The sequence below is a fragment of the Mustela erminea genome, chromosome 13 (genome assembly GCF_009829155.1).
Source record: "Mustela erminea isolate mMusErm1 chromosome 13, mMusErm1.Pri, whole genome shotgun sequence".
Taxonomy (NCBI): domain Eukaryota; kingdom Metazoa; phylum Chordata; class Mammalia; order Carnivora; family Mustelidae; genus Mustela; species Mustela erminea.
In genome coordinates, this window is record NC_045626.1 from 85697578 (window position 1) to 85717722 (window position 20145).

Below are 20145 nucleotides of genomic sequence, written 5' to 3' on the forward strand. Positions count from 1 at the left end.
TCCCACCCCTGCTTTATTGGGTTGTAATTGACCTACAACATTGCATAAGCTGAGGTAAGGTGTACAACATGAAGATCTGATACATTGAAAAATCAAAAGATTTTCTAGCTTTTAATTATGGAAAATTTAAAAGACAGGTGAACATCGGCAGACTAAGACAGTGAGCCCGTGTGCCATCGTCCCATTCCAGCACCTACCAATGCGTGGCCAGTCCTTTCCCCTCTGTGCACTGACACCGTCACCACCCCCACTCCCACCTCCCCTTTCCCTACTGCTGATCACTGAAGAAATCCCAAAGTGACTGGTATCTTCTGTCAAGCCTGGCCTGTCTCTTATGATGGATTAATCCAGAATGTTGAGGCCTGGAGTGAGTGGGTGGCACTTCTCCATTTCATTTCATTTTCAGAGGAACCACTAAGTTTCCCTTCTTTGTCTTACCTTTCAGTGGGAAGCTGGTATCCCCCAAATGGAAGAATTTCAAGGGCCTGAAGCTCCAGTGGAGAGACAAGATCCGCCTCAATAATGCCATCTGGCGGGCGTGGTATATGCAATGTGAGTGCTACCCGGGCTTTTGGCAGGAGGGGCCTGCGGCGGCCCCCGAGGCCTTGCGGTGGGTGGGACCTCCAGGTTCACAGTGGTGCCCAGAGCCCACTTTTCAAACACGATGCCTCAAAGGGAAGCCTCTCTTGGGGAGTCTGCAGCAATTGGAAAACCAAGCCAAATCCTAATGAACTAGATACTTCTCAGGTGTCAGGCCCAGGGGGCCCGTCATGTGGTCTGTGTCGTGTAGCTGCCCATAATCTGCAGGAGACAGATGTGTTAGCCCAGTGCTCACAGCATAATGTGCTCACTATTAGGTTAGACGCTTGGGTCCAGGTTGTAAAGGCAGAGGCGGGAGGGCTTAGTTCTCTCCAGGGGAGTCAAGGATGTTGTAGTAGAGGTGACATTTGAAGAGTCAGGGAATAGTTCCTGTTTGCAGCAAGTCGAAGAAGATACAGACCCAGGCCATGTTTATTCTCCACCTGGCTTCATGCCAGTAGATCCAATGATCTTTGGGTTGGGGCATGCTTGGGTTACTGACCCATGGGTACTGAACCCTTGGGTTCTTACCCATGAGTTACTGACAGATTCTTTTCCTTTATACTCTGAAATCTCATTTTCAAGAGAAGGAGAAGGAAAGAACACTTTGGAGGGTCCCACTCTAAGGGGGATGTGGATAGAGGAGGCAAGGGCTCCTTCAGGGTTCTTGGTCATAGTGATGCTGCCTCATCCTTTTTCTGCCTAGATTTGGAGAAGCGCAAGAATCCCGTGTGCCACTTTGTCACTCCACTAGATGGCTCTGTTGAAGTAGATGAGCATCGCAGGCCAGAGGTACTTGGCTCGTGGCCATCAGTAGCTGGAAAGGATCTGCCCTCATCAGGAGGAAGCGACTCTCCCAGGGCCCGGAGCAGGGGTTGGATTCTGCAGCAGTCGGGGTGGTGTGGGGAGAAGGTCTGGCGGCGCCGCCCCGCAACCATGTTGATGTTGTGACAGCCCACAGAGGCTCCCCTCTTCTCAGGCTGGGCTGACCCAGAGCACTCAGGGGTTCTCCCGCTGGGACTTACTCTCCACAGTCCCTTAACACTGGCCTTTCCCTGGAAGTCAGGGGAGAGATCTGGGCTCCTTACAAGTCAGTTATCTTTAACAGTTAAAGAATGACCTCAAGATCTTTCTATGTGGAGATGGAAAGATGCTGAAGAAATAGTAAATGAAAAAAAAAAGTTGTACAACAGTATTTTAGTAACTTTATGTTAATTTTTTTAAAAAGCGTGTATCTGCGTGATTGTGTGTGTAGGAAAAGTCTAGAAGGATACACCGAAATCCTTTATTGGGTGCTGCTTCTGGGGAGGGTGATTAGAGTGAGGCAGATATCCTTTATACCCTCCTGTGTTGTTTTAATGTTATCCTGGCCTGTCTTACTGTTAGGATAAAAGGGGGAACCATTAGAAAGTAAAAGACCCAGTGAAAGACCCTTTTGGTGGTGGGATGTGATCTGGTATTGGACAATATTAAGGAATATCATTTTGTTGGGTCTGGTGATGATATTGTATTGTTCACTGTGAAGATTCTTTACTGTCGGACACATAATGAAGTATTGTTAGGTGAAATTATATGGGCCTTATGATGTGTGGGACTTGCTTTAATATACTCCAGCCATAAACAAAAAGGAGCCTGAAAGTGAGGCCGGCTCTCTGAGGAGGTCGTAGCTTCTTTGACACCCGAGCTCTTCAGGCATATCGTGGAAGGGGCTCCCCTGCGTGATGGAAAGTTTGAAGTAGCTGCTCTTAGAAGCCACTTTCCATCTAAAACTTCTGTGATTCGCCATTTGTTTTCACCCTTTGAAAATGTGGCAGAGTCTCCTGGATAAGGGCAGGTAGTGCGACCCGTGGCTCTTTGTAGGGCTTTTTCAGTGCCTGGGTGGAGCGCCCTTTCCCTCTTCCCGGCCCAAGCACTCTCTGACCCACGCGCCAGTCCAGACGCTTAGGAGCCGTACTCCCGAAGCCGCACTTCATTATCTGAGGTCATGAAATAAAAGCCCGTCTTTGGGGTGGGACACACTTTGTGAATGCAATTATGTGCATGTGGGAGGGTTCTCTGAGTTGGATTGCCCAGAGCTGACTGCCAGCCTTTATTTTCAAGTCAGGTTCTGCCAATCAACCTAGATTGCCCTCTTTTGATTCCGACCCACATCTCTTCACAGGCCATCACCACAGAAGGGAAGTACTGGAAAAGCCGCATTGAGATAGTGATCCGGGAGTATCACAAGTGGAGAACCTACTTCAAGAAAAGGGTATCTGGCTTAGACTCCCAGAACAGCATGTTCAGGAAGCCCCATAGGGGAGAGAGAATCTAAGTCTATGTTCTGACACTGGCCCCCAAGGCTGTGACTCCGTCACTGGCCCTGGGGAACCCAGCATTCTAGCCCAGCCCAAGTGATGGGCCTGCTTTGGCCAAGTTATCTGTGGTCTCAGTTTCTCTGGCTGTTAGTTACCCCACAAACACTGGTTGAGAATCTCTTCTGTGCCCAGCAGGGGCCTGGAAATGGCAGAGAGCAGGATCTCTCATGTGCCTCTCAGGGAGATGAGCCCTAGATGCTTCCTTGAGGAGAGGCTGAGGGCCTCATCCCCTCCCAGGACCCTGGTGACCACCTTGTCTCCCCTTTTCTCCACAGCTACAGCAGCACAAGGATGAGGACCTTTCCAGCCTGGCCCAGGTGAGTGAGCTTAGGGGCCATGAGGACCCTCACAAGAGCCTTCCTTTGACAAGAAACGGGAATGATGTGGGTGGCCCCACAGTGAAGCCCTGCAGTAGGAGGTTGTGGGGACAAAGACTGTCCCTGCAGCTCCAGGAGGGGCCACCTCCCTTCTCGCACGGAAGGCATGCAGGCTAAGGAGACAGGCCACTTCTTCCTGCTCTGCATGCTCCCCTCATGTTTTACAGCAGCCCTTGCAGCTCTCTCCGATAGGGTAACATGATGTGATTGGGAATTCTGAGTTCACTAGTGTCCCTCTGATTTTTCCTCCCTCCCCCTGTCCCTGTTGGCGGTAGGATGATGACATGCTTTACTGGCACAAACGTGGGGATGGATGGAAGACCCCAGTCCCCATGGAGGAGGACCCACTGCTGGACACAGACATGCTCATGTCGGAATTCAGCGACACCCTCTTCTCAACACTTTCCTCACACCAACCGGTGGCGTGGCCCAACCCCCGGGAAATAGGTAAGCCATCTCTAGATCCTGACCCTGAACACACAGCTGGCTTCCTTCTCTGGCATCGCTTCCGGAACCTGGCCCCCCAGGGTAGGATTGGCCAACTTTGCTGGCATCTGAGGGCCACATGCACTGAGTGGGTGAAGACTGCAAATAGGCCTTCCTGGGCAGCTGTCAGGTCGATGGTACCCCTGCAAGAAGCCTGGGATTTGGTCTGAATCAATTTCACATTTCTGACACTGTCCCCTCAGCAGAGGTTTTGTGCTTAGGCCAACTGACAGGGCCTTTGACTGAGGGGGAAGAAAATCAGAAGCATTCCTGGGCACGACCTTTTGCCTGGTCGAAGTCAGGCATCCAGTTAACCCCTCAGGGAAGAGCCCACAGCCTACCAGTTAGAACTGGGGATCTCTGCATCCCAGCAGTATCTGTTCCCTGACACTTTATCTTTCTTACAGAAATTCTCTTTCTTTCTTTCTTTCCTGCCATCTGAGGGTGGAGAATAGCCACAAACCCACAAGAAGGTAGAAATTCCTGCCATCTGCCTGCACATCTCCTTGGAAGAATCTGAACAGGGCCAGGAGGATCCAGTCAGGCCTTTTATGTGTTTTCACAACATTGTCTGAGAAGGCAGAATGATTCCTTTGTCTCCTTTCTGATTCTTACAGCACATCTGGGAAATGCAGACATGATCCAGCCGGGGCTGATTCCCCTGCAGCCCAACCTGGATTTCATGGACACTTTCGAACCCTTCCAGGGTAAGGACATGGGGCAGGAAGAGAGCATGGCCACCTGGATCTCCCTTTGCCCAGGATAAAGCACACTGGTGTTTCCTTTTCACAGAGGGAACTGTTAGAATGAGCAAGAGGGAAGACTTAGAATTTTTCAGAAATATATATATTTATATTTATATTTATATTTATATTAGTAGGAGTTGCAAGGTCTGGGAAGCTTTTCTGCAGCAGGGTTCTCTCTTAAAAAGAATCACCATTCTCCTGCGGACTCAGATTCTCAGGTTTGCCCAGGACTGTAAGCAGTTCCCTCTAGAGGCAGCAGAGGGCGCTGGCAACACAGCCGCCTCCCAGCAGTGTCCTGCAGTTAGAACTGGGTTCATAAGAGCTGCCAAACACCCGGCCTGGGAGTATTTCAGACCCCACACTAGTTGCCAGCATGAGCAGGTCCAATCAGAGGGCCTCTTTCTGCAGAGTTACCTCAGCGGGGGAATGCCCTCTGGCCATGGCATTCCTCTGGGTAAGATAGGGTTCAGTGCCCGATTTATTTGGATCTTAATTCAAGGATATGATGGGCACATAGAGCTTAAAAGCACCTGATGTTGTCTTTCAGACCTCTTCTCTTCCAGCCGCTCCATTTTTGGTTCCATGCTGCCTGCTCCTGTCTCAGCACCTGCACCAGATCCCAACAGTCCACCTGCTCAGGTAGAGGGAGCTGGGGCGAGGTGGCCAGGGCGAGGCTAATGAGTAACTGCGCAGCCATAAGCAGAGTGCTACCGCTCGCTAGCTCTAGTGCTGAACAAACACACACGATGTGTGAAAAAGTTACTCTAGCCCTCCTTGAAAGCAGCCATAGATCTCCGAAAGGTAGGAGCTATCTGTAAACATTGGCTCCTGCCTGAGGCTCCACATAACTGGTGTGCAGTGAGCTCTGTTTAACCAGTTAAGAAAGAATTATCAAAGGAAAACATGGATTGCTAATAAACAGAAGCTCCGTGAAAAGAGGTTCCTCTTTTACTTTCTACTTAACAATTAACACAGGCTGGTTATCAGCCGCTGGGGCTGCAGAGCCCATTGAGGCACGGCTCTTTGCCTGCAGGGGCTCTCAGGCTGGTACCCTTATCCGGTTAGACACAGAAACCTGGCCCCATCTTCTTCCATCTGGCTCTGGGAAGAATTTCTTCTATAGAGACTGAGATCTTGACAATTGATTCCTTACAGCGTTTCCCTTTTAGGAAGAGGTGACCTCTAGAAGTTGATACGTGAAACTGTCCTGAGGGAACCCCATGAGCAGCTGTGCTCCAGGCTGCCTGTGCTCTGTAACAGAAGATGGCCGGGACTTTGGGGGGACCCCTGCTGGACTCTAGAAACAAGATATTCCCAGGCCTAGAGCCAACTGTGCGCAGACAGACACTTTGTCTGAGCTCCGCATTATCATTTAGTCCTTAATGGAAACAAGACCCCTGTGGACGCCTGGAGAGACACAGCTCCCGTTCCCCCCCAGACTGGCAGAAATGGGAACAGGAGCCATCGCCCTTTCCCTCTGTCGGAAGGTTCTGCTCAGGTGCCCAGCATCCGTTGTTGGACTTTGTGGTGTGTTGTACCAGGAAGTGACAACGACTTGTGTGATCCAGCGTTTGTCCTCCTTTCCTAGGAGAGCGTCCTGTCAACCACAGCTCTCCCCGCCGTGAGCCTCCCTGATGGCCTCATAGCACCTCCTACAGCCACCGCCCTGGATGCCGCGGATGGGGAGGGCTGTGAACGAGCTCCCCGGCCTGGAGACCCCTTTATCCAGCCCACAGACTTCGGTCCCCCTGCACCGCCACTGAATGTCCCTCAGCCTTTCCTGCCCGTGTTCACCATGCCCTTGCTATCTCCCAGCCCTGCCCCGGCGCCTGCTTCTCCTGCCCTGCCTTTAGCCCCGCCCCCTGCCCCTGCCTTGAGCCGCTCGGCTCCACCTACCTTCCTGCAGCCGAAGTTTGCGGGCGCCAGCAAGTCGCCCTCCGTCATCACACACACGGCCTCTGCCACCCTCACGCATGATGCATCTGCCACCACCTTCAGCCAGAGTCAGGGCCTTGTCATCACAACCCACCATCCCACGCCCTCAGTGTCCCCCTGTGGCCTGGCGCTTCCTCCGGTCACCCGGCCTCCAACCGCTGGGCCTCCCCAACCCTGTTTAACATTTGTGCACCCCAAACCTGTCTCTCTGACTGGGGGAAGGCCCAAGCAGCCCCCCAAAATAGTGCCTGCTCCCAAAGCAGAGTCTGTGTTCGTGGTACTGAAGAACGCTTGCCTCGCCCCAGGTGAGTCAGGCGGAAGGAAGCCAACGTCTGATCCCCTCCCGGGGCTGCGTCCTTGTCTCCAGGGCTTGCAAACTTGTGACACACACACACCTGTGAAACGAACGTGTTCCAGTCTACCACGTGTGTGATCTCGTCTGTTGTCTACTCTGTGGTGTTCTTTCCAAGTTAGTCTCAACCCAGTTTGAAAAAGCACCGTCCAGGTGGTCTCTTTCCTGGGCCTGTAATCTGTCCTCTTGGAGGAGAAGTTGCAAAACAGATGTCAGATACAAAACCAGTGGTTTTGTCTCTCTGTGGCCTGTGGTGAGAGAGGTGACGTCTGAGCAGCAGGGGAGGGGTCTGTGTTGCTCCTGGGGGCCCCACAGGCCTGGGCTCAGCAGACCCCCACGACTCCGGGCCTCACTGTCACTTCTTGTTCTGGCAGCTGCCTTTTCAGGACAACCACAAGCGGTGATTATGACATCAGGCCCTCTGAAGAGAGAAGGGATGTTGGCTTCTACCGTGTCCCAGTCCAATGTGGTCCTCACGCCTGCTGCTATTGCCCGGGTGAGGAGGCCCTAGGCAGACCCTTCCTATCCTTATCACCTCAACATGGCCCTGCTTTTGGGTGGTTCTTACCTGACATGACTGTGGTTGGAGGTGACCTCCCTCTCCTGTGTCACCTCAGGCTCCTGGAGTCACAGAGTTCCACAGTGGCATCCTGGTGACAGACCTTGGCCACACCACGAGCAGCCAGCCGGCGCCTGTCTCTCGGCTCTTCTCTCCAAGCTCAGTACAAGACGCCCTGGTGAAGGGCGAGCAGGTCCCGGCCACGGGTTCCAGTGAGTGTGCGCTCCGGTCTGAACGGTTGGGACTTCGTGAATGAAATGAGCACGCCCGCACCTGGGTCAGGGAGACCGCCCATGGGGTTCCCCAGGGTTGGGGCGGGACTGTGCAGTGAGGTCTTAGAAGCCTGCCCATGGCCCACGCTGGGGAGTGCTCAGCCAGTGGCAGCTCACCCCAGGAGCAGGAAAGGGGCAAGCGTGTGCAGGGCAGGTGACCGATGCACTTGGGGAACACCACTCTGACCCCCTTCAGAAAGGCCTGGCTCAGAGCTGCCGGTTCTGATTGAGAAATGGATTGAGGCTGTCAACGCTTTCCAGAAAATGGGAACCACCCAAGCTTGTCTCCCCATCAATGTGGTCATCCCTTAGTTTTCAAGCCCCTCACATCTGTTGAGCCCATTTCCACACCGTGAGTCTTCCATCGGCAGGAGGCTCGGGGGAGAACTGATTGTGCCCAGTGAAGAGCCATGGAGCCCGGGATAAAGGAGTCGCCCAAGGCTGTGCCCCTGGTGGTGGGGTAGAACCAGAACCTAGGCTTCCTCCTCTCAGTTGCCCACTAGGGAGGGAGACCAAAGGTGCCTTGTCTCAAGTAAAAGCTGGGCATGGCCGCTGCTGGAGCTCCATGCTGAACAGTCTGGGAGATGAGCAGGGCTGGTCTCCGCCTACAGAGATTAGACCGTAGAGGGACTTGTCCAGGGAGGCTGGTTGAATAACGGCCTCCAGCCTGGAAAGCTAAAGACGAAGACTGGTTGGTTACAGGTCAGGCCTGTACGGTGGGGTCAGGGCTCAGGCAGCCTAGCGTTACCCTGACTGCCGGGACGCAGAACACGGGGCATTGGAGCCACGATGGGAAACTGAGCAGCAAGGCAGGGAGGTGGTCAGCGCCGCAGAAAGGAGTGTGCGGAGGCTCTCTGGGCAAGAGGGCGGGGCAGCCCTAGGCGACTCCAGGGGCCTCCTGAGAGTTGCCAGTGACCGGGGCACGGCTGGCATGGGAGTGGACAAGATTGAAAATAGAAGAAAATGTATATGTAGAGTTGAAAGAACAAGAATGAACAGTTTTGTATACTGGACACGCAGGGTAAGAGTCTCACAGAGGCTGCGGAAACTGCAGGTGGCCTCCAGGTGGCTTGTTAATAGGTTGGATTAGCAGTCAGGCCTCCTCTCGGAACTCTCCATGCCCCAAGAGCTATTGCTGGCCAAGCTCAGGCTGTATTGCCACCCCACGTCCAGCCAGCCTTCATCAGGCCTTGTCCACACCTAATCTTGGGAGGTTGGCAAGGATTTCTCCAGTTTTTGCTCTGGGTTTACTGGGGGAGGTTTCAGATGGGTTTCCGGGTTTGGGACTTGCGGGGATTCCCTTCCTTGGTGAGCACTGTTTCAACTGCTGTGGCCAGCCGTGTCCTAAGAGGAGTCTCTGTTCTTCTCAGGTCGAGATGGCCCAAACTCAGGGCAGGCCTCTCCATGTGCTTCAGAGCAGAGCCCCAGTCCCCAGTCTCCCCAGAACAACTGCTCAGGGAAATCTGCAGACCCCAAAAATGTGGCTGTTTTAAAGGTATCACAGGTCTCTCTTGGGTCTTGATTTCCTTGGAGGGATGGGGGTAGGGGCAAGGAGAATATCAAGGGACCGCTGGGGCTGCTGTGTCCCTTACTAGGGACTCACAGGAAAGGAGCAGCACAGACCTGGCCGATGTTCCAGCAGGCTAAGGTACCATCAGGAACCTGGATGTTTGCTACTTAATCTGGAGATAGGTCGGCGGCTCCTCCCGTTGCCCCACCTGCTAGACAGCCCTGAGCCCTGGACCAGCCCCGAGCCCTGTAGCATGCGAGAGGTGGTGGCTGTAAGAACTGGGTCAGCGAGGAGCGGGCCGAGGGGGGCAGCGGAGTGCTCCTCAGCAGCAGTTATGGCCCCTGCCCAGGCCTCCATTCTGCAGGCGGGGTTTTCTAGCACCCTGTCCTGCTCACTGTTGCCCCCGAGTCGCAGGTGGGAGGGAGGGGCAGCGGCCCTGCAGGGCACCATGTGTCACAGCGACTGTCTGATTCTCCAACAGAACCGGCAGATGAAGCATATTTCAGCTGAGCAAAAAAGACGCTTCAACATCAAGATGGGCTTTGACACCCTCAACAGTTTGATCTCTAATAATTCCAAGCTGGTGAGTGGTGTCAGGTGGGCGGGGAGCCCCTGTATTGGCCTCGGCACCGGCTGGACAGGCAGGGTGGCTGCTGTGCTGTGACCCCGCCACCCCTCTCCCAGACCAGCCACGCCATCACGCTGCAGAAGACCGTGGAGTACATCACCAAGCTACAGCAGGAGCGGAGCCAGATGCAGGAGGAAGCCCGGCGGCTGCGGGAGGAGATCGAGGAGCTCAATGCCACCATCATGTGAGCCTGGGGGCGTGGGGCCCGGGCTGGTACCTCATCCTCTCGCGTGCATGTCTCAGAGACAGGAGGGTCGTTTGTGGCCTTGTCACCCATAGCTGCCTCTCTGTTGTCGTGCTTTGGGCTCTTGTCCTCCTCCTCCTGGGGCCTTTCCTCCTGGGCCCACAGTGGCCAGCAGCGGCTGGCCCTGCCCACTTGGAGCACCAGGGTCCAGCTTCACTGCCAGCCGCTCTGAGCGTCCTCTGATCTCTCCTGTTGTTCCAGCTCCTGCCAGCAGCTGCTCCCTGCCACAGGAGTCCCCCTCACCCGGCACCAGTTCGATCACATGAGAGACATGTTTGATGAGTATGTGAAGAGCCGGACCCTGCAGAATTGGAAGTTCTGGATTGTATCTTTGCGTTTTCTTTGCTTCTCCCACCCCTACTCTGTGCACTGAAACAGCAGCCCCTACCCACCGTTCCTTTCGAGAAATTCTATATAAATGGTTTTCGTGAGTTCACCCAACAGGCGCTGTACAGGGGCCTGGCCTGGCCCACGCTATGAAGTGGGGCTGTCATTGGTGACTGTCCAGGCTTGGAGCTTGCTGGGGAGGTTGAACAGCCCAGCTCTGCTCTCTGCCTGCTTGGAAAATAAAGATGCTTTATTGCAAGGTGCCAGAGCCACCAGCTGAGGCCATCCCGTAGGGAAGAGGTAGGATCTAATCGCACATCCTGGCAGCCGTCTCGGTCCTTGCAACAACAACGGGCTCGAGTACTGCCAATGGCTTAGACGGGAAACTAGGGCTCATAAATGACTAAGTGGCAGAGTCAGGATTTGAAACCAGCTCCCTGCAGGCTGTTGTCTCGCTTGGGCCACATGGTCTTAGATGCTGTCGTGAGGTACATTCACCAGCGTGCTGGGGTCCGTCCCTGGGACCAAGGCCTATCTGTGCTCAGCCTTCCAGATGTCAGCAGGGCCCCTCTGGGGGGCAGCTCCTACCCTGTCAGTGCCCTTCCAGTCACCTCTGTGCCTCATGTGCACGCATGGTGGGTTGGCTGTGTGTCTTCACCTTGTTGCTGACAGACTGAGGAGACGGCCGTTTGGGAGCAGAGCCGACAGCGCACACGAGCTCTGTTTCCTCTGCTCTGCCCGGCTTACTCAGCCTGGCTCTGGCCCTTATCGTTGGTGGAGTGAGGTGGCAGCTGGGGTGCACCAGGGCCTCTTTGGTAAAATGGCATGTTCCTCATCGTCAGCCTCAGCTTGGGGGACCAGGGGCACCAGTGTGGTTCAGATCAGGGAGAAAATGGACCGCATGCCTTTGCAGAGTTGATTGCCCAGAATGGTTTGGGAGACCCACACAGAACGTGACTGAGAGCCAGCACGTGTGTTCGTCACGAGAAACACGGTCCACCCTGCGGTCTGCGGTGCGCCTCTGCTGTTCTTTTTTTTTTTTCTTTTAAGATCTCATTCATTTATTTGACAGACAGAGATCACAAGTAGGCAGAGAGGCAGGCAGAGGGGCGGGGGGAAGCAGGCTCCCCGCTGAGCAGAGAGCCCGATGCGGGACTCAATCCCAGGACCCTGAGATCATGACTTGAGCCGAAGGAGAGGCTTAACCCACGGAGCCACCCAGGCACCCTGCGCCTCTGCTATTCTTGCCATCATCCACAGACTGCTGGCTTTCATGCCGGAGTGCTAGGACGTGTCCCACACCGAGGAAACATCTCTGTCCCTGCCTCTTGTGGTCATTAAGCTGGTGCTGAGTTAGATGGAAAGATCTCAGGGGAACGTGAGGGTGCATCTCCCCGGATCACACTCCCTCACCCAGTGTCAGCAGTTACTTGCCGCTCCCAGGGGAAGCTGGTCACGGGCCAGCCAGTAGCCGGACTTGATTCTCCCACCCCTGGTTACATGTTCGCCGGCCCTCCTCCTTGCTTACCTTTTCTTTAACCCACATGCTGTACAGTTCAGTATCATCATCAAGCCGCTGTTTGAGTCCTTCAAGGGGATGGTGTCCACCAGCAGCCTGGAGGAGCTGCACCGGACGGCGCTGTCCTGGCTGGACCAGCACTGCTCCCTGCCCATCCTCAGGCCGAGTGAGTCCGGGGCTCGCCGGGACCCTGGAGGATAGTCCAGGGTGGGGGAGGGCCTGTGAGGATAGTGCAGATCTAGGCGGCCCGCGGGCAGCCGCATCGGCACAAGGTGACGCTGTGTGGGAGGCCCCGGCCAGAGATGCCAGCTGCGGGACAGGGGCCTGACCCCCCATGCCATTCCTTTGCTTCCTGTCGTCCCTGTGCGTCTGGGTGCTCAGGGCCCCTTATGCTTACTGAGCCCTGGCTGTTCACCAGGCCCCGGCCCCGGTGCTTTCACATATGTTTTCTGATTTAATTCTTACCACGGGCAAGGCTGCGCACGTATCCTGAGGGGATGGAGGTGGACAGACAGGAGGAGCTTGGGATTCCCTGCTCGTCTGTGGGAGAGGAGACAGGGCTCACAGTTATCCTAGAGCCTAGAGGCTTTGCTGGCTTTGGTCCCTCAGCGGTGCTCAGTGTGCCTCCTCCTCCGGTGGCATGAAAGTGACCACACACGTTTGTGCGGGTGACCACGCGTGCTGTCCACTGCGGGACTTAAAGCGACTGCGGGTGCCGGTGGCCCTAGCCTAATCTGCCCCTTCTTTGCAGCGGTGCTGGGCACCCTCCGGCACCTGAGCACCACCACCTCCGTCCTGACGGACCCATCCCAGCTGCCGGAGCAGGCGGCACAGGCTGTCACCAGAATCGGCAAGACACCGGGGGAGTCTTAGCAGTGCCTCGCGGGCACGCGGCCGCACAAGATGCCACGGAGGCTCTTCCCTGCCCACGGAGAGGACGCTGCACCCCCAGGCCTCTCCTGACGCCGAGCTCAGGGCCCCCCTCCAGCTCCACCGGCCCACTGGGCCCCTCAGAACGCTGCGCTCAGGTCTGAAGCAGGTTCGGGTCCTGCCGACAGCAATAGCTCGTCTTTGGGAACCCCTTGCTGTGAACTCTTACTCAGCGACCTCATCGTGACCTCCCCTGCGCTCAGGCAACCCAGACAGTGTCCTGTCCTACTGGTGGCCTAAGCAGGGAGTAGATGGGACAGACAGTCACGGCCTGCTCCCAGGAGCTAGGAAGCATAAGGGTTCCTCTTTGGCTCTATGCTCAAACGTAGGATGCTGGCTCCTGTCAGCCCTGGGCCCTCGGATGGCTCTGAGCGATTCCCTGAGCTGCTCTGACTCTCCCGTGGGAGCAGGTGGAAGGCCCCTTCCTCTTCTCTCAGACTCTGGCTTTGTAAGTAGGTTTGGACAGCAGCTCAGGCTCGCGCACGGAGGCTGCTCCCACCGTGTGGGCCGCCAGGGAGCCCCAGGCCCCGTGGGAGGAAGCAGTGGATGTGGGTGCACACGCGGCGAGGAGAGCACAAGCAGTGCAAAGCCGCGGCTCCGGCCTGGAACCCCTCGGGCGGCGCTGCGGGCGGCAGCCACACGGCAGTGTTTTGAGAACCGTGGCGGGGCCTCCGGCGGGGCCTCACCGGGCACCACCTCACCGCGTGGCCCTCGTTCTCCACCTTCCTCCAAGCCGCAGCCTCGGACGAGCCAGCAGCGTCTGGGGGACGCACACAGCCCTCAGGGTGTAGCATCCGAGAGGCCAGACTCCACGGTGCCGCCAGCGGGCTGTCATCTTGTCTGGATTGTTCAGCCAGGAGTCCCAAACCGTAACAGTTCTCGGACCAAAGATGTCACCACACCCAAAGTCTGTCCCATGTTGTGTTTGGAGGAAGAAACAGAATGTTGCTGGGCAGCGCTCTGAGGCAGCTGGCCTCAGGGCTGTCTAGCATCTCCCATATCAGACGGTGAAGAATTACACTCCTATTTGAACAAGGCAGAAGGATAGCTGAGGGCAACAGGCTGCTTCTGAACGTGGGACTTGCACTTGGAGTGTCCAGGCCCAACCTCTTGCCGTGTCTGCAAGAGGGGGTGCAGATGGACGGCGGGCGCTCTCTCTAACACTCAGGAAGCCCAGCCAGGGGTACCTCCTCGTCGAAAGAATGTGCTTTTAAACGTCCTGCTGTGAAGTTCAGAGGGTCTGCAGGCTTTCCATTCAACCTCTGTCCTCCCTGCCAGAGATGGAGCCTGGGCAGTGCCAGGCAGGCCAGAAACCCTGGGGTAGGCTCCGTGGGGGCTACCAAGGGCCACCTCCTGCAGCTTGGATCTACTCGGAGGCTCCCGCGGGTTCCTGGAGGCCCGCTGAAGGTGCTCGGGGGGCAGCCATCCCTGCCTCAGCCTCAGTTGATGGAGGATGGAAGGGGTGTCTTCCTCCTACCGCCCGCCAGCTGTGCCACCGTCTCGCTGCAGGTCACCGACCCGTCACCCACTCCCATCTGTGCTTCAGCTCCGCACAAGAGCAGCTTGGCGGCACCCCTCAGCCTCTCCAGAAGCCGTGTTTACAAGCCTCCCAGTTCACTCCCCTGAGGGGCGAGCACAAGACGAGGCTGGGCTGATCCTTACTGTCCACTGGGAAGTGGTAAGAGAACTTCTCCTTCACCCCAGGATAAACATGAAGTCGCCCTTCAAAAGGGGAAGACCACCATGGTAAGAACTCACTAGGGTCAGAAGGAAAAACACGAGATGTCCCTAGCTGTAAGGGCTTGTGGGGGGTCATGAGTGCCATCCCTTCCCCAGTACCTGTGCCTTTGTAAACCGTGCGGATGGCCGTAATGCTTAGCCCACCAAGACCTCTCCTAAATTAGTAACCTTCTCCCCACCCTGTGCTGGGAGTCTTTTTTTTTTTTTTTTTTTTTTTTAAGTCTATGGGTATATAAAATTGGCCTCTTGGCTTCTTCGGCCTACCTCTCCTCTTCCTTTTGCTGAATTAATGTTCATGATTCTGTTTTGTTAAATATTTAAGGCTGTTAGGTCACGTGAGACTTTGAAGGGTATGTGTGTGTTCGTGTGTGTGTCCTAGCAGACTGTTAACTAGATGCATGTTTTTGTTTTGAGACATTTACTTAAATCCATTTCTCTTGGTGCTCACGGTTACCCTGGCTATAGGGCTGCAAAGCTGTATCTCTTCCCACAGACGTGATCGTTTCATGTCCCAGAATCATTTATTTTGGAATCATTTATTTTGGAATCTTGCTTGATGAATCTGGCCAGACAGAGGGGCCCAGTGGGGGCGCAGGGACAGCGAGACCACCCTGCCGGAGGCCTCCGGGGCCTGCCAACCACAGGGCTGTGCTTTGTTTACACTCGTTTTCACCCCTGCCCCTGCCTCTGCTCCCATAAGAGAAATTTTTAAATGCTGACACTTTGGAGACTAAAAAGAATCAATTTGAAAAGGAAAAAAAAAAAGCTTGCCTGGCACATAAATCTTTGAAAAGCATTTCTATGAAATCTTTCTGTGCCATCAACTCCTGTCACACTGCTGCCTGCTCTTTCACGATGAGTGGGAAACAGAGGGACAGGGCAGGTGCCACCATGGGGCTTTCTGAAAGTTGGTGGGCCCGTCCCTCCCATCTCTGGCGAGTTGCACAGCAGCAGTCACCCCCTCCCCCAGGAGGGCCCCAGCCCATGCATCCTGGCTGCTGTCCAGCCAGATTTTCTCACATGAGAGCAGCAGTTCCAGCATCAGAAGTTAGAGTTAATGAGGTGCCAATGGGCATCACTGGCTCTTGTCAGGAGGAAGGGCTGGAGGGCAGGGAGCCCCCAGCACCGCCCTGTTCCTGGAGCCTCTGCAGGAGGAGGAGTGGTCCGTGGTTGTCCATGTGTCCTTGGGCTCGCAGCTTCATCTGCTTCCTGCCCTTGTGACCTGATGGTTGGGCCTGAAGGTTTTCCTGCTCTGGCTATAGAAATAGAAACTTGGACTCTGAGCAAGCATGGACCCCCAGGGTGGTGCCAACCCCCTTTGTGTCGCCCCAGGTGAAGGGGTGTGGTCGCAAGTGACCAGAAAGGGAGGAGGAGCAGGTTCGTTGTTCCTAGGATTACAAGCTGTCAGTCCAGCTGAAGCACCGGTCGGTCGGCGTGGTTCCGGGCTGTCCTCAGGCCCTCTGCCCCATGCCCAGGACCCCCCATGCCGTGGACAGGCTGGCCCGCTCTCTCTCCTCTCTCTGGTGTAAAGTTGCCTTTCCCCGGAGACCTCCTGCCTCCGATTATGCACTTTGGCAGTGATAACCCACCCCACCGCTCATGGGAACTCAGCTTTGCCAAGTGTTCCCTCGGTTGTGGTCTCACTGGGGGAGAGAGAGCTGGGATACCCTGGTGTGAGCGACACGGCAGCCACGGGCCGGGGTCGACACCTCAGTGCCCCGATACCGCGAATGGGTCCTCACCACGTCTGAACGTGGACAGGGGGAGAAGAGGGTTAGCTTGGAAGCTCGACACCTGTTTGTAACATTCAGTAGTCTCCGTGGCCTTGACCCTCCTGGATCCGAGGGGCTGCAGGAGCAGGGAGAAGACTTCAGGCCTACTGTGTACCGCCGACAGCTGCCCCATTTTCATTCCCGTCTGAGGAGCTGGCTTTGCTTGGCTCCTCAGGCAGGGGGCTGTTTCCTTGTTGGAGTTTGTGAAAATCAGCCTTTGAGAAAGAAAAGGGAATTTTCATGTTGAGTGTTGGGGGTGTGTGTGTGTGTGTGTGTGTGTGTGTGTACGCACGTGCACGTGCTTGCGCAAGCCCACCTGTGTGTGTGCACTTAATGGAATTTTATTTTTGCGAAATTCCTTTCCAATTATGTAGCAGAATTCACCTCCGTTTCCCAGTCAAACTTTTGGTTTCACGGTCAACCCTGGGCATCACTAATTTGAAGAATTCTCTTCTGGGTTTCTGAACAGAGGTGTGCCCCTCCCAAGGCTTGAGACTGTGGAGGGTTTGGGAGAAGCAGATCCATTTCCGTAGAGTTTGTCCTGCAGTTGAAGAGTCTGATGGGCTCAGCCCGGGGAGACACAGTTCCCAGATCGTGTTTCTCACGGGGCAGCTTGAAGGCAGCCTCTCTCCCCGACAGCGCCACAGCGCCCTGCTGTTTCTCTGCAGAGTCTTCTCAGGAGGCCCAGGAAAGGAGACTTTGTTCATCTACTTATTTTGGAACATCACGGCTGAGCCACCACGTTCTCTTCCTTTTCCTGCTTCCAGTTCATTGTGTAAATGGTTTCTATTTTCTGTTGTGAGCTTCGGTGATTGTGTCAGGGCTCCGCTAGGAGACGGTCTCCCCTCGTGGTCCGAACAGCACAATCGAGGAGAGCCTAGTCCCTCGGAGGCTCCCTCAGGCTGCGTCATGCAGACACCACCCTCCATGCTCCGCGGTCGAGAAGCACGTTTCCACCAGCTGTATTCAACACTACAATGCAGTTTTAAAACTATATTTGCATCCAAAACAATAAAAAGCTGTATTTTTTTGAAATGCCTGTGATGGTTTTTCTTAAATGCTCCCTGTTGGGCTGTGGAAATGAGGATACCGGGAGATCCGAACACGGTGACGCTCAGACTGGCTTACTCGGTCTAACCTTGAAGGTGATGGAGTGGGGGGGGGCGGGTCGGTGAGGAGAGAGGCCCCAGGTGAGCAGGGGGTCCTGAAGAGAGGCTGCTGGAAGAACCCATGACAAAAGCCCCACATTACCGATGCTCGCTGTGAATTCACCAGGGCCTGGTGCTCCAGGCCTTTCCCGGGTGGCTGCAGTTCAGTGGTGCTTGTACAAACTGCCCACGACCCCATCGGAACCCAGGCAGCCAGCACCTGCCCTGCACACGTGAACAGGGTGGCTATGAGGTTCCCATAAAATCCTGTCAGAGTGCTCAGTAACCCATGAAGCACTGTGCTTAGAAAGCTTCGGTTCTCATCAGCATGGCTAACACTGGCCCCAGGGCTAAGTCAAGGTGATGGCCCCTGGAGGCCGTGGTCTCCCTGCTAACCCTGGACCCAGAGCTGTAGGAAAAGGAAGGGAAGTTGACCGACAAAGATGCCCTTTGTTGTGCTGAGAAGATTCTGATGATCTCTGTTTAATTTAGAAGCTTCTCTCTTCCATATCATCTTCCTGCACCCACTACCCCCCATCTCCCCCACTGCAGCTCCTGGTGCTTGAGAGGTGACCCACTGAGCTGAGTCACACTACCTCCTGCAGGCGGCCTGGCCGCTGCCAGCTTGTCTCCCCAAACAGCTGCCCAGATCCAGATCTCTGACTGAAATCCCGTGGGTTGGTACACGGGCTCTTGTCTGATCAAACCCGATGCCTCCCCCAAAGAAAAACGTCTCCATGACACAAAGCAAGATTTGGGGCCGTAAGAACAGGAGGCCCTACAAAGAAGCGAGTGATTCACGGACTCCCCTGGGAGAGACTTGATTTCCACTGAGCAACAGATGTCGGCTTTGCTCTTTTTTAAGTTTTCGAACCCAGCTCCATGTTATGTATGGAATCTTCAAAGATGCTCGGGACATAATTCATAATTCGGAGAAGAGGGTTGAGTTTGGATAGGCCGGGAGTGGGGAGACAGAGCAGAGGGAGCGAGACAAATGTGCTGGAGACTGTCCTCAGGGAGCCCCTGGGTAGTTCTCAACCTGGCAGTGTGGCTCTTCCCTTTTCATAGAGGAAGAAGTCAAAGTCGTTCCAAAGTGTCAAGGCCGCACGCCTCAGAAAAGGCTAAAGGATTGGGGATTTTTGTTTTTGTTTTTTTTGACCTTGTACATGGTGTCCCCACCCACCATAATGGGAGGATTATCCTTGACCTGTCCTCCTCCCCTCCTCCCCGCTCCCCACACCGCGTCTGCTCAAGTTTGTCTTCTCGCTCTCTTCCAGATGTGGTTATGTGATCCACTTCTCTCCATCACCACTGCTGTCACCAAAGCTGAGTCTCCATTATTTCTAAACCAGGTCACGTTAACAGTGTCCCCCTCACTCTGTCTTGTGGGCTCTGTCACAGTCACTGGGAGCTTGGAAAAGCCCAGGTCCAGTGGTGTGACTCCCGTGCTCAGTCCATCCATGGCCTTCCAGACAAGGGCCGAGCCCTTAGTGGCTTTCTCCCACCTTTCCCACCCCCCCCCCCCCGCCATCTCTTTGCCCATCTGGCCCCTACTTGCCTTCCCAACCTCATTTTTGCTCTTTTCTGTTCTCTGAACTACCATGTTTTGTGTGCCGTTCCAGTCTTTGGGTTTTCCAAGGCCTCTTTCCTCTGCCCAAGCCTCTCGCCATCTCCCGGCTCACTCCCATTCTTTCTTCTAATCCCAATCTGTGGACCTTAGTTCTTTAGAAACCAGCCCTCACAGCCCTGCTTCCCCGATGTACAGGCGGACACATGCACGTGGAGTCAGGCCTCAGAGCACCCCCTGTGTTGCTCAGGACGCCGGTCGTGTTTATCATTGTCATTTGTCTAACCCCAGCAGGTACCGAGGCCCGTCAGGACAAGGATGTGGTGCTGATGTTCACTGCCACGCCCAGCCCAGAGCCTGTGAGAATTCGGGAGAAGGGAAGGGGGCAACTAGCCGGTGCAGAGGTCAAGCTGGTGTAGATGTTGACCAAGGTTAAGAGGTTGACCCCTGAGAGTCCATTTTTAATATAAAACATCAACTCCAGCAATTGAGATAGCAGGTATAAGAACAAGCTCTAACTGGCATTTAAAAGCCTTTCCTCTTGGATGTGAACGTGATTATTCTCCAGGACCCGTTTACTTTCTTTTCATATGTCAAGATCTGAATTTAGCCTCGTGTAGGACGATGTGAGTGCACATGTCCTAAATTTCAGTAACCGTGCCTTTTACGTTTTTATTTCGGAAAATCTCCCGCGTACAGGAGTAGAGGGGCTAGTACAAGGAGCCCCACTTACTCATCGTCCACGTTAACAACTGCCAACTCGGGGCCAGTTTTGTTTCCTATGTACCTCACCCCTGCCCCCATTGTGTTTTTTTTTAATATTTTATTTATTTATTTGACAGAGACCACAAGTAGGCAGAGAGGCAGGCAGAGAGAGAGGAAGGGAAGCAGGCTCCATGCTGAGCAGAGAGCCCGATGCGGGGCCCGATCCCAGCACCCTGGGATCATGACCTGAGCCGAGGGCAGAGGCTCTAACCCACCGAGCCACCCAGGCACCCCTACCCCCATTGTTTTGAAGCAAGTCCCAGACACCATGTGGGTTTCATTTGTTAATAGTAAATGCACTTCTTAGTACCATTTACAGAAGCTCATATATG

The 20145-nt window shown here is 54.8% G+C and overlaps 1 protein-coding gene across 4 annotated transcripts in view; it reads left to right on the forward strand.

Annotated features, from left to right (window-relative positions):
- MLXIP (MLX interacting protein) overlaps window positions 1-17368 on the forward strand; it is a 59882-nt gene extending 42514 nt beyond the window's left edge. For 3 of the 4 annotated variants that reach the window (XM_032309132.1, XM_032309133.1, XM_032309134.1), the window contains 16 exons: window positions 446-552; window positions 1286-1371; window positions 2741-2830; window positions 3212-3253; window positions 3589-3760; window positions 4417-4506; window positions 5093-5184; window positions 6134-6785; window positions 7207-7328; window positions 7450-7603; window positions 9034-9158; window positions 9655-9756; window positions 9858-9985; window positions 10247-10370; window positions 11928-12057; window positions 12643-17368. In XM_032309132.1, the coding sequence (XP_032165023.1) occupies window positions 446-552; window positions 1286-1371; window positions 2741-2830; window positions 3212-3253; window positions 3589-3760; window positions 4417-4506; window positions 5093-5184; window positions 6134-6785; window positions 7207-7328; window positions 7450-7603; window positions 9034-9158; window positions 9655-9756; window positions 9858-9985; window positions 10247-10370; window positions 11928-12057; window positions 12643-12764 (2338 nt within the window). In that variant the 3' untranslated portion in view covers window positions 12765-17368. The remainder of the gene's footprint in view (window positions 1-445; window positions 553-1285; window positions 1372-2740; window positions 2831-3211; window positions 3254-3588; window positions 3761-4416; window positions 4507-5092; window positions 5185-6133; window positions 6786-7206; window positions 7329-7449; window positions 7604-9033; window positions 9159-9654; window positions 9757-9857; window positions 9986-10246; window positions 10371-11927; window positions 12058-12642) is intronic. The other variant, XR_004277848.1, reaches the window with a different exon arrangement.
- Window positions 17369-20145: the final 2777 nt, after the last annotated feature.